Source organism: Eurypyga helias, unplaced genomic scaffold (genome assembly GCF_000690775.1).
Source record: "Eurypyga helias isolate BGI_N326 unplaced genomic scaffold, ASM69077v1 scaffold31168, whole genome shotgun sequence".
Taxonomy (NCBI): domain Eukaryota; kingdom Metazoa; phylum Chordata; class Aves; order Eurypygiformes; family Eurypygidae; genus Eurypyga; species Eurypyga helias.
Window position 1 is genome coordinate 21,269 of NW_010268088.1, and position 12,960 is coordinate 34,228.

General features: G+C 45.3%; 1 protein-coding gene across 1 annotated transcript; it reads right to left on the reverse strand.

Moving 5' to 3' along the window:
- Positions 1–1,101: 1,101 nt before the first annotated feature.
- On the reverse strand, positions 1,102–12,847 carry LOC104504882 (the record flags this gene model as incomplete). The annotated part of the gene is made up of 8 exons (XM_010157640.1): positions 1,102–1,133; positions 1,597–1,744; positions 3,526–3,612; positions 6,284–6,397; positions 7,094–7,270; positions 9,023–9,168; positions 12,047–12,200; positions 12,817–12,847. Coding segments are annotated over 8 exons (889 nt in total), but the record flags the coding sequence as incomplete, so codon positions are not given.
- Positions 12,848–12,960: the final 113 nt, after the last annotated feature.

Genomic DNA, 12,960 nt, shown 5'->3' on the forward strand with positions numbered 1-12,960 from the left:
TATGGTCTGACCAGAGACACTTAACCTCTTCTTGCCTCCAATGTGCCAGCTGTAGAACAGATTCGTTTCAGGTTTGGAAGACCAGGATGAGGTGATTTTCCTAGAAGTTGTGAGCTCATCCTTGTGACTTTCCCTAATAAGCTGCAATAAACCGTTTTCACTACTTTTTGCCGAGTGCAGGCACCTGCACGTCTGAGATGTCTCAGAAGGGGAACGCGATGGCAGCGTTCACAGCACGTTTGAATTGCAGGCCCAGGCTCTTCCACCCTCAGTTTGTAAAGAGGCTTCCCACTCAACCCGTGCTGCTCATATCGGAAATAATTATCACGTGCGGACTCTGTTTGTACTTTATTACAAAACAGCCAGCCAGTAGCTAAAGATTCCCACCAATAAAATACCAAACTTTTAAATGACATTATTAAAGGCTTATTTGAATGGTCACCCTCGCGTGTGCAGTGGCACACGGGTTACGTACACTAGAGGAAGCCATGAGATTACACGGTGTAGTTTTCCTGTGTGGCTGGGATTTTTAAAAAAAACCCAAATTGAAATATTCTGGAGTCAGAGGAACAGGAAGTCCCGTCCATTCCGTTGGGGTTAAGTGATCCTGGCCATAGTGGAGATGAGGGAACAGCTGTCACCAGATCCACTCTGGGGCTTGATCTGAGCTGAGAAGCGATGGTAGGGCGATCCACTTCCGGACTCGGTAATAAAAGACGTGCGCAAATTATTTTCACGACATTTGCGTATATCCAGAAAAACGGCATTTCTGTTACCGTTTTGCACTCGCATGCATGCTGTGAACCTTCTGCGGCTGCAAAGCAACATCAGGAAAACAAGGAGTGAAAGATGCACTGTCCTGTCAGCGAAACTCGTTGAATCGAGAGGATTACTGTTAATTTCCCGAGCACGCATTGCTTTTTAAGCTGAGTTACCGGCTGCGCCGCTGCGGCTCCCCAGCACAACGCCAGCGGAGAAACATGGAGGCGTTTTGCTGAGCAACCTCCTCTCTGCGAAACCGGCCCGTTCTCTTACAGCCCCAACGCAGGTCCTCGGTCAGAACGTCCCCGGCTCCAGTTTCACTCCGCGGGGGATGGATGCTCAGGAGTCGATCCTTCCATAGGAAGAAAACACTGTGGGAAGAAAGGAGGATCGGATCAGTCAACACCAGTGCCTAGCAGCATCGATGTCCTTCATGTAGAAGGAGGTTTGGGTGGTCTGAGTGGCTCTTTAGGTCCCTTTATTCTGTCTGTCTCAGTTATCACAAGGCAGTTATACAGCATGATAAGGACAGTTACATTTTTCTTGCATGGAGGAGGTTTTTCCACAACAGCCTGTGTCCTGGATAGAGGGAATTTGTGCACAGGTTCAAAGGCACTTTGACTAATGTCAGTTTTCTCAAAGGAGAGATCCCACGTGTTCCATGCCAGCTTCTGAGCTTTGTCAGACCGGTGACTTCTAGTGCCTCGGATCATTAGGGATCTGCCTTTTATTATGACTGTCCCAAACTATTTTCCTGGCTGGACGATCTCAGTTGTGACCGTGACACAATAGGCCACGACCTTCATGGTTAAGTTAACCTTTCCAAGTACTTACTTCTTTCTCTCAGCCCCTGCCCAAAGCTGTGGTAGACATGAATCAGCGCCCAGAACAAAACAGATTTTATCGCAACAGAAATGCAAGAGCCGATAATGAAAGCAGCTTCCAGAGTGTAAGAATTCCCTTTGCCCCATTCCTTTATCACCTGCAGGAAAATGGAGACATGCAACAATCAACATGTAGTGCCACAAAACCCTGAAGCTATAAAATGCAATCAACCCCTGAATTTCTGAAAGAAGTCACTAGGTAGTAATTGCAGGGGGGAAAAAAAAAAACCAAACTTGTCACTTTTAAATCGTTAGACTGTCCTGATTACGTGATTCCCTGGCTGCAGCTAAATGCGTTCTACCTTCTGCTCTCTGCATCACTGAAGTCTTATGAAAACAGGGTTGTGCCTAGATTGAAAAAAGAAGCTGGAGATAAGGAAACCAGCCCTCATCCTGCATCTCGGTGTCTTTCCACCGTGAAACACAGGATGAAGTTCTGTTCCCTGGCTGTCGTTGTACTCTTATTGTCATGAGCATCTCGGGGCTGGCTTCACCATCCCATTCTCATTCATGGCTAGCCTGGATGTCCCATCTCTGGGAGTGTCCAAGGCCAGGCTGGATGAGGCTTGGAGCAACCTGGTCTAGTGGAAGGTGTCCCTGCCCATGGCAGGGGGTGGGAGTAGGTTGGCTTTAAGGTCCCTTCCAACCCAAACCATTCTATGATTGCTGTGCTTATCACAAGCAAATGATTACTGTGCTTATCACAAGTTAATAATTGCCTACCTGTGCTTTTTTGAGGGGTCTGACATAAAGAAAACTTCAACTTTAATTAAAAGCAAGTATATATATATATCTATCCTGCAGCTGTCTACTGCACTGAGGGAGGGTCGCTGCCCGCATGAACCAAGTATCATCAGGCACGTTAACACTGAGACCTCTGTAAAAATCTGTTACTGAAGAAAAGGTACTGAGACCTAGCAGTACTCTCTTCCTGGAGTTTTGAGTCACTGCCCCAGCAGGCCTAGTGATTATCGGGATGAGATTAAAACACGCACCCTTCTGACTGCTCTGATTTGTTACTAAGCCCAGCGGTGGTATCCCAAATGGAGGCAGGTTACGGATGTCCTGGCCGACTCCTGTGCAGTTAGTTTGTGAAGCTCTAGCCGTTTTCCTGTTGATACTGCAGAGGCTGTTAAGCCGCTGCTGTACAATCAATCTAGCAGCTTTTTCGGAGCTGAAGTAATTAGGGGTAAGCATAATTTAATAAACAGAACCCCAAGGAGTTGGATCACTGCAGCCACTGGACTTGTATCAGGATCTGGAGAATATGTACATGAAGTATGAGAAATGCTGGCTGCTATCAGCATTCCAGCCCTTCCCATGAGGAACAATCTGCTTTGCCCTTCTTCCTTAGCTCCTTCCACACATGCTGTGGGAGGTGCTGGGGTGCCCCAGTGATAAGCACTTTATTGCTATTATAGCGCCAAAAAACCCGCCTAACACGGGATTTTATTGGGTTTGCGCTGTCTCTTGTTTTGGCTACATCAGAAATTCTTTACAGTGTGATGATTTCAGGCCCTGCGGACAGTCAAATGCCCTGGCACCACTTGAGACTTCTTGTGAAGAAGGGGAGCTGCGTATCTTGTGCTGGAAGATTTTGTGGCATCTTGCCCTAATTGTGCTGGACACTTTGCCACTTACAGAGACTTCCAGGCTCTCTCCCTCTAATCAGTTCAAGAGCAATTCCACGTGGTCCCTGTCTGAAAAGTTGCTCGTGAAGAGGCAGGATGTGCCTGCTGCTCTCATGGACTCTGACCGGAGCCGCAACGAAGGGGCATGCTCAGGAAGGAGACATCCTGTCTGGGGCCCGGATCCACTAGCGAACAGCAGGCCTCCGGCCTTGCGCCCCGTTACTGAGCAAGTCAGTCGGATGCCTTACCGTGTAAAGCAGGTAGGTGAGGTAAACTACTTCAGGTACATTCTGAATCAGAAAAACCCACACCAGCGGCTTCAGTTCTTTTAAAATCTGTAAAATAAGATGAGATACGCACAGCTTTGTAACTCATTGCTGGATACTCTATGAAGGCTCTGTATTGTTGATTTTTCAATAGCATTTCAAGCTGAAATGGAGAAGCAGCTGACTCTTCTGAGGTGCACCTAAGATGATGTAATTTGGGGGGGTAGGTGGCTACACCCAGATTTTTCTCTGACAAATTAGTCTTTTCGTAGCTAACAGACTGAAAGCCCTCGGTGACTTATTGTCCCCCCTTTTTTCTACTACAGAGAAGTCAAGTCAGTGGGAACTAGAACGTGGGAGAAGCAAGAGGATTTACCTGTCAGAAAAAATTTCTTTCACAATTAACCTTGGGAAAGAAGAAATGACAGACGGCTTTCCAGCAGGCAGCAACCTTCAGCCATCCTGAACTGGAAAGGCGAGTCTGAGCACACGATGCTGAGCCACTGGGAAGGAAAGCAGTGACGGTGCCAACGCTACGGTAAGATTTGGTGCATGTAATCAACTTCAGATTGCCCCCCAAACCAATACTGATCCTTCTGCTGTGCTCAGTCTATGAACCTCTGCAAAAGCACTCTGGGAATTGTTCCTCTCCCAAGGGAGTTTGGCTATTCTCTGCCACCTCTGCTGTTGTCTGTGGTACTACTTGTGCTTCTCTTGGGGTAAGGCCAAGAGGGAAAGGAAAAGAGAAGTTGCAAAATGAGGAGGGGTAAAGAGAGAATTAGTAATTAATGGGAGAAAAGAGAAAATAAATAATGGAGGTAAGAACAATAAATCCACTAATAGGAGAGTGTGTATATAAATAGAAGAAAAATAATGAATAATCCCCTTGTGAAATGACATGTGCACCACCCCGGAAATAAGGGAGCATAAGGTTTAGCTGTGCTCTCGGGTACTGCGGTTAAGAGAAGGGACTGCGTATGAGGCGTTTCCCGAGTTTTCCCTTCTATTATGCTCATACTTCCTGGTGGATTACGTGTATCTCCACACCGTCCTTCTGTAACAACCTCGCAGCAGGGGCAGTTTCTGCGAGCACCGAGGCAGTGAAACCCGCGTCCGCCAGAAGGTTGATTGCGCAAACCAGGGCGAGGCAAAGGAGCTTCTGTGGTCACCCCCCTGTCAAACTGTCTGCACGCTCTAGCCCAACACAGAATCACCTGTACATGGATGCAAAGCTGCCAGGCTCTCCTGAAACGGATCCGCCTTTTCTGGGGTGCTGCCAGTTACGGAAATACAGCACTGATTGATTTTCATTAACTTTGCATTTGCTATTTCTTAGACAAGAAGCTGTTAACTTCTTCCAGTAGAGAAGTCAGTAATGTACCTAGACTGGGTAAAAAGTAGCTTTTGTGTAGTTCTGCTGCACAGTTTTGAGCAAAGGGCAAGAATATGCACTAATCCCCAGGACATTGACTATTACTCCTTGAACTATTAAGAAATCTGGTTGCTGCTGGTGAAAGCACAAGGAATATCACTACGATAAGATGTGAGACCATCTGACTGAAACACCCCTTTCTTTTCTTAAAAGAAGCAGTGCCTCTTCTCATGCCTAAAGGCAAATCAGGGAGAAGCAAAGAACTCGTGAAGTGTGAAGGACAACCGGTCACATCAACTTTGTTTCGGATGGTGGGGAAACGTCCCTGAGAGGTTGACAGTTTGAATCCTCCTGATTCCTCCCTTTTTTCCACACCTGATACACTTTAACTGAAAGCAAAGATCCAGGGCCTCGCAAGGGCATGTGAGGACCTCCTACCAAGCTGTAATATCCCTATCTGCATTCCTAACTGTCACACTCAGTCCCGTCTCCATTTTTCCCTGCTGGATAGCTGTTATTGGCCCCAACACTCCCAAGTCCAGGAGAAAGATGAGTCTATTCAGCTGAAGTATTTTAAAAGCACGGTGCTTAGTGCTAGCTCCATTTTTAGCAAGGAGAGCAATCAAAACACTTGGAAAGCTGTAATTCAGCCATCAGGAACTTGTCTTAATGGCTAAAGCAAACACCCAAGGAGTCTAAGAAAACAACAAACCCAAAAACCCCCTAGACTCCTTCCTGGTAATAAAAGACACACATATCTGATGTACTTTGGCCCTGATTCTGCAATCATTCCTGGGGCAGAGCTCTCAAGATTGCTCAGGAAGTTCAGTCTGACTGACATGAAGAACTACATTTCAAGTTCACAAATCCTTATGTTACCTGAAAACTGTCACTCACCTTCAAAGAAGCTGCCCCAGTAAAGGACCACTCATCTTTTTGGTGTGGTTTCCTAAGGATATATGGCCTATGGAGTCTTACTGTGTCTCCATCCATAATTTGGAGGACTGTTGCCAGCTTCACCTCACCTTGTCAGAGAGGTAGCAATATCGAAGATACTGTGACCCTAAAGGTTTCATTAAAGTAGGTGAGCAAGGACTGAGAATAAAGCAATGTCCCTCCAAAAGGAATAATGATAATGTGACACTGTCCTGCGTGCTCTGTTGAGAGACAGAGATCCGTAAGAAACCTGACTTCATTACTGCTGGTGCTCTTGTTTTCCACAGGGATCCATTCTGGCTCCCCTCCACTTAGCAGCACTATGTACCGTGGGATGGCTGTGACTTTCCAGCCTGTGCTAACTCCTCAGAGTGAGAGCCTGTAGTCTCAGAAGTCAACTATTCTTAGTGTCGCTGTTAGCTTAACACTTACCGCAACGATGCTAACGGTCACCTTCAGGCAGGCCCAAAGAACCCCTGTTGCTGAGATGATGTTATGCAGAAGGCTGATCTCATGCAGGCTTATCAGTAGAACGCACAAGCAGAGCTGAAAGAAAAGAGGCAAAGGTTTGATAAAATTATGAGTTTGAGACCATACAGCCCACCAAAAAATATCTGACACAAACCCCCAGCAACAGTAAGTTGGGCACAGGTCTAAAGGCTAAAATTCTTCCTCAAAACCTGAAATGGGACACAAGGACAGACATACTTCCCTGTGTGCCATACAGGCAACAAGGAAGGCAGGAAGATGTCTCCAGATATCTCCAGATAAAGCCGAAGGTAATTCAGGGTAATACGGTAGTAAAGTGAGAATGCAGGGTAGTGTACAGAAGTACAAACCCTTTCTAAACAGATCTTGGGTTCACTTCACTTACCTGTAACTGCAGGTTGCTATCCCACCCCGATTGCCCTGCTGGGCTCCCCTCTCCCACCTCAAGTATCATTTTCCCAACTGGAGACAGCCAAGATGGCTGGGAAGCAAGAGACTGGTCTGGGATGTTGTGCAGTAATTAGATTCCATTTTCCTTTTGGGCAGGACAGCGATAAAATATATATTGATTCATTTTTATGGCTTTTAACTAAGCTTCCCTATAGCAAACACCTGCAGAGATGGTCATGATTAAGCTAATCTTACCTAAAAGGGACGATACAGGCAGGATTGCCGTAGGGAGTTCAGCTCAGCTTGTCTCACGCTAAGCTATTGTTAGTAGGAGGCAAAAAAGGGAACCCAGGGGTGCTATACCTGTGCCTGAAGATCAAAGGTCAACATGGAAAAACAGAGGTTGAGCATGAAGTATTGTGACTGTAGGCTTTCTAGAGCACCGCCCACTCGAAAGGCCATCATGCTTTGACTCTGAATGAGGATGATGGCACAGATGACATCAAAGGAGCCAACCAAGAGGATCAGAACGAAGCGTGCCTGATGGGAAAGAGAAATAAGGATGTGACTGTCCATGCCGAAACGGGGACAGGCTTCAACCTTCAATCTTCTAACTGGTAATAAAAGAAGGAAGGAGTAAGGAGAACCAGGCTGCCCATTAAGAGCATTTTAAACAGACAACATTTAAAGCTGAGTTTGCCACACTGGTAAATGGCAAAGGTGGGGCTGTGATTTTTGCCATTTGTTGCAACCACTTGCTGATACCTGTAAATTCACATCCCTGGAAGTGCTCAAGGGCAGGCAGGATGAGGCTCGGAGCAACCTGGTCTAGTGGAAGGTGTCCCTGCCCATGGCAGGGGGGTTGGAACTAGATGATCTTTAAGGTCCCTTCCAACCCAAACCATTCCGTGATCCTATGACTCACACCAGCTATTTTAATTTACATCACCCTCAATGTAGTAGTTTTACAGCTGTTGAGAAACATAACCTTTGCATTTCCTGTAATATCACAATGACTTTTAACAAGTTTTTTTGCTTGAGGTTTTATCAGCCAGTTTGAAGAAACAGCTTTCTTGGACAGACTGGCTCTAAGCTGCCTGTATGGCATAAAGCAGCTGGTAAGGATCTTCCCCATTGATTCCAAGGGGGACAGCGGGTCATTCTGAATGCTGTACTGACTGAATTTCAGGAAACATTGCACTTGTCTGGGTTGTATCCGCAGCTTTGCTGGCATTCAGAGGTAATGCCTGCTGCTTTACAGACGGCTGAAGTGGCAAAAAGTCCTTCATAATTACGCTGATATGAGAATATGTATACTAGTATGCCTTACTCTGGCTCAGAAATTTTGCTCAGGAAGTGGGAGTTAACAGTAATCCAAGTTACTTTTATAGTAGTAGAAGTAAGTCCTTAATAGTACATCTTCTACATCAGGCTTTGCTTTGAGGTTCTTGTTTAATATGTAACTGATGACTGGGTACAGCAGTTTGCATCTCCCATGCCTGTTCCTTATTGACCCTAACAACCCCATTTGCTGTAGATAAGTATGTTTAACTGAACGTATGACTGATAGGTAAATTGTGTAGGCAAATCCTGCGTTGCTGCATCCTCCTAGCTTGGCTGCCGTCTCTTCTACCAAAGAATAATTTTGGATGACTTCATAAGCAAAGAACCTCCTCCTCATGCTTGTGATAAACATGCAACCCCAAAGGGAAGGACTGAGAAGCACGGCATGTGGAAGTTTCGTTACAGATCTTAATATCGCACAGAACAGTCCTCCTGTTGTGTGTTACTGTTACGGGATGCAAAGATAATCTGGAATGGCAGCACCTCCCCTAGCACACGGTATCTTTTTGTTTCCTTGCAGCAGGTTACCAGAACTCTTCAAAAACACACTGCTGCATTTTTGGAGCCGTGGGGCTAACGGCTATGTCCCTGCACGTAGACTTGAGGTTCCCTTCTTCCCACCGGCTAGATTTACGTGACTTCGGGCCAGTTGGTTGGCAGACGGAAATCTGAGGCGGAGCAGGTGAAGTGAAGGGTATCTTCTGTGGTAATCCTCTGCCAGCATAAGTATTTGGTATGTATGCTGCTGTCAGACGATGCCATAAAGAAACGCACAGAATAGCTGAGAGAAACGTTTGCAACTGGGGGGGTGCACATGTTCAACGTTAGGAATAATTCAGCCTGATTTTTCTGTTATCAGTGCCCTTATGACAGATATCTTGGCTTTGTAAGATTTTTCAGACCCCAGATGTGGAGAAAAGCAAAGTCAATTAAAGGCAGGAGACTAACCAGGAGTTTCGGCTTTTGCTCAGCAGAGAGGACTGTGAAGTTGACAACGGACCGAAACATCACTAGCAAGATGGAAAGAACAAAGACGATGAGCTCCTGGCGGTTCTCCTGCAGGATTCCTCTAGTCACATAGTATACACAGAACACTGGGGAGGAGAAGGAAAGGTCAGGTGAACACAGGTTGCACTGGGCACAGTTTTTCAATGTGCTCGATCCAGATGACAAAATGGAATTAATCAAGACCATGTAAGGCAAGAGCGTACCTGTACTCTGAGCAAGGAGCCTGAATCAGACACTTAAAATGAGTACTCTCCCCTGTGCTTAGCATACAAGAAATGAAATTATTTGTTAGATTTTTTAATTACTTGTGAAGTAACAGTCTGAAAATGGCAAGATAGTAGCTATCCACATTATCTGGCAGCTGTGGTGCTCTATTAACACCACCCTGATCGTTACATTGAGGAGTATTTGGAACTAAATGAAGCAACACCATTTTTATTAAAGAACTGAAATTACATAATCTTCCCAGTGAGAGTCATTCAAGTGACTAACAAGGAATGTACCACTCATACACGTACCTCCAGTGTTTTGTTTTTGTGGTTCTGACCGCCACAAACGGCTTGTGCGTTGAACTGAACTTAGACTGGATTCCTAGCGGTTTATTTTTGTTGGGGAGGTTTGGAAACACGCCACCCTGCAAACTACAGCCGAGAAGATAATTGGTTCAGGAAAGTTCTGAGTCACGTTTTTCTAAAATACCTCAAAAATCGCGACTCAACACCACAGTCAGCTGTCACTGTTGAACTCTACACGTCTGTTGTGACACAGGAAAAGGCTTTCCTTTCATAAAAACAGGCATCGGTGCTTTGTTCTTATATAGGATGCTCCTGCACACACTAGTTAATTCTTATCACAGACCAAGTAACGATAGATTTCTTTTTCCAGAGGGCTATTTCCTGGATTCCGCACATCAAATAATCTAGTTTTGCTAGGCTGGGGCATGGGGACAGTGTGTTGTAAAAGTTTTCACAGTAACATAACAACTTCAGTTACTCCAAAATAAACCTTCCAGTGAACAAACTTCCTTTTTCACTTTTACCAACAGTGATTACCGGAATTTTCATTTGATTGGCAAATTATGAAGTGAATCATGTGAATTTTGCATGCTTATGACCTCAGGAAGACCTGAAAGACTTCAGACAGCATTTCCTTGTTTTGCAAATTGAGCTGCTAAATCAGAAATCTGTACAAATAACTTGAGAACAAACCTTCAGAGCATTAAGATTTCTGCAGATACAGCACGTGCACATTTCTGAAACAAATCCCCTTGGTTTTGGTGAGTATTTTTCAACCAATTAGTTCCCAAACCATCCCTGAACTAAATATCTCTAGTGGTAAATCCAAGTGATTGTTACAGCTGAGGCACCCATTTTTCTTTAAAGAACTACCATCAGTTCCAACAGTCTTTGTCTACCCTACAGAAAACGTGGGTTTGGCATCTTTATGGAGGTTAGCTTACACATCTTAAAATCTCAAGGTAAGCAAATCATGGTTTGAACATGTTCCCTCAATATTATCTTTACTAATACGTTGAAACAACTGTGTTTGCCTTAGAACTTGGCTATCTGAAGTGATGTACTAAAAATACGTTATTTTTCCTGATTTAAACCGGAGGTTTGAGAGGCAAACACTTCTTCCCGTGTGTGCGTTGCAGCACAGAACATTAGTTAGTATCAACAGAAGGTAGGAGGGGGAAAAAACAGATTAGCAAACATGCTGTCAACTTCCCCATTTGTAACATCATGGGATTCGTTTGCTTTATTATGAAGGTTCTTCGTTTTTCTCTGAAGCACGAACCAGTGGTCGCTAACAAAAACAGCGTGACAGATCGGAGGCACCGGTGGTCTGTTCTGCCACAGCAATTGTTGCTGCTGTGCTGAGTCTTGTGTGAAAAGCTGCTAATCAAACCAGAGTTTTGGAATAAAAGTATTGTTTGGATGTGTCTAATTATAGAATCTGGAACAAACCTATTGTCTTTGTTCCCTCTGGGTGAAAGCATGACAGCTGGAAAGCAATGGCTGCTTATGGTCAGCGTGTCCCTCTCGTACACAAGGTGTCACACCCACACAGCCTATTCTTTCCGGCGCTGGCCAGCCAGCCAACAGCCAAAACCTGCTTAAAGCCACTGAAAAGGATTTCCTAAAATAGCTGTGTTGATTTTCATGTGAAGTTTTATTTCTATTTAATACAAATGGAACCAGGAATATGAACATTAAGTTTCTACTGAAGACCTCATTAGAAATAATCAAGGAAGTTTGGGTTTTGCTTCAAGTGGGACAACTGTTAGACAAAAAAAAAAAGAGCGCTTTCAAAAAAATTAGGTCCTTATTTTCTTTTATTAAAATACATCAGGTGAAGGAACATCCTTGCAGGAGCTTAACACAAGACGGGTGACTTAACCTTTTCTTGTTTCAGATCAAACTGTGTATGTTTGGTTTCTGGAAATGTAAGAAGGTGCTTTGAAACCAGCTAAAGCTTGGGTGTAAGCACAGCTCACGTCAGGAGATGTACGTCCTACGACAAACCCTGGAGCGTGGACACCTCTGAATTCCCCAGGATATTACAGCGCAGACACTAAAATGGAAAATGGTGAGCTCTTTCTGGCACAGCTGAACATTCAGTGTGTCTTACCTGAAGCGACAGCTGTCTGAAAGCAAAAGCCCTGCCACATCTGCTTAACAAAATGCCAGTAGTAGAGCCAACTACAGCGGAACTTCCTAAAACCAGAATATTTTTTCACAGGTGAATGTATTCTGCATGACACCGTATCTGTTACTGATCCTTTCCCAGCTGGGAAAAACAACAACAGCAAAGGCATCTAGCTTGTTGGTGCTGAACTCGCAGAAGATTCTGTATGTAATATATGAGGCCAAATGGAGTGAAATAAGAAACTTCAGCTACTGCTTAATGACTGCTTTGGGGAAAAACATGTTTGTTTTAAAATACAAACAGTACGTTTCTTACCAACTCCAACTAACTGAATAAGAGAAATGGTGAAATCCTCCTCGGTTTGTTGAACGAGTGTCTCTATGGTCAGCCCTATGATACTTAGCAGAGACACAACAGTGACACAGAAGTAGATCTTCACAGGAAATGATAGCTCTGAACAAGGTTTTATCTGTAAAGGAAGAACAGTTTTGGACACATAATGCAGCACAGACTGCTTGCTGTTCCCACAACAGACATTAAAGCAAGTTGGATAACTGACAGAAGGGCAGGGTTTTCCTTGGAAAAAGGAAGAGAAACTCCCAGCAACCGAATTGAAACTCCAAAACTGCAGGGGAAGGGAGAACTCTAATTCTGTAATTATTATCAGCCTGGCCTTTTCTGGTTTATACCTGCAGCCTGCCTTCTGTTGTCAGTGCCTCACAAGGGCCACGGCCTTACAATTCCGCCTGAAACGGAGGTTGCCGATGCCCACACCTCCCCCGTTCTAACGCTGCAAAACTCTTCCCCAGTACCCCACAGCAGGAGCCGTAGTTTTAGAAAACTGCGAAGTTGACGCTTCCAAGCACCGTGCAAAGGATTGGAGTGAGGATCATTCCGTTCCTCCCAGGCAGCCTGACCCATGGAGACGGGTCATGGCACCACGCCAGGCCCCACCGGCGTTACTTCCCTGGGAGGGGAGGGAACAAAGCTCCTGGAGAGCCACCTGGAGACAGGGCTGAGCTATGGCACGCCTTGGGGAATCCTGTGCTTTGGACACGGGGTGACGTTACTCGTCCTTTCGGTACCTGCCGGGGGTTGGATGCACTTCCATATTCCCTATGTGAAAACACGTTTTTATTGGAGCAAACACAACCGGGAAACAAGGAGCTTTGCGAGGGCCCCGCCAGCCCCACGGATGCCCCGAGGGGGTCATCCCCTCCTTCGCCCTC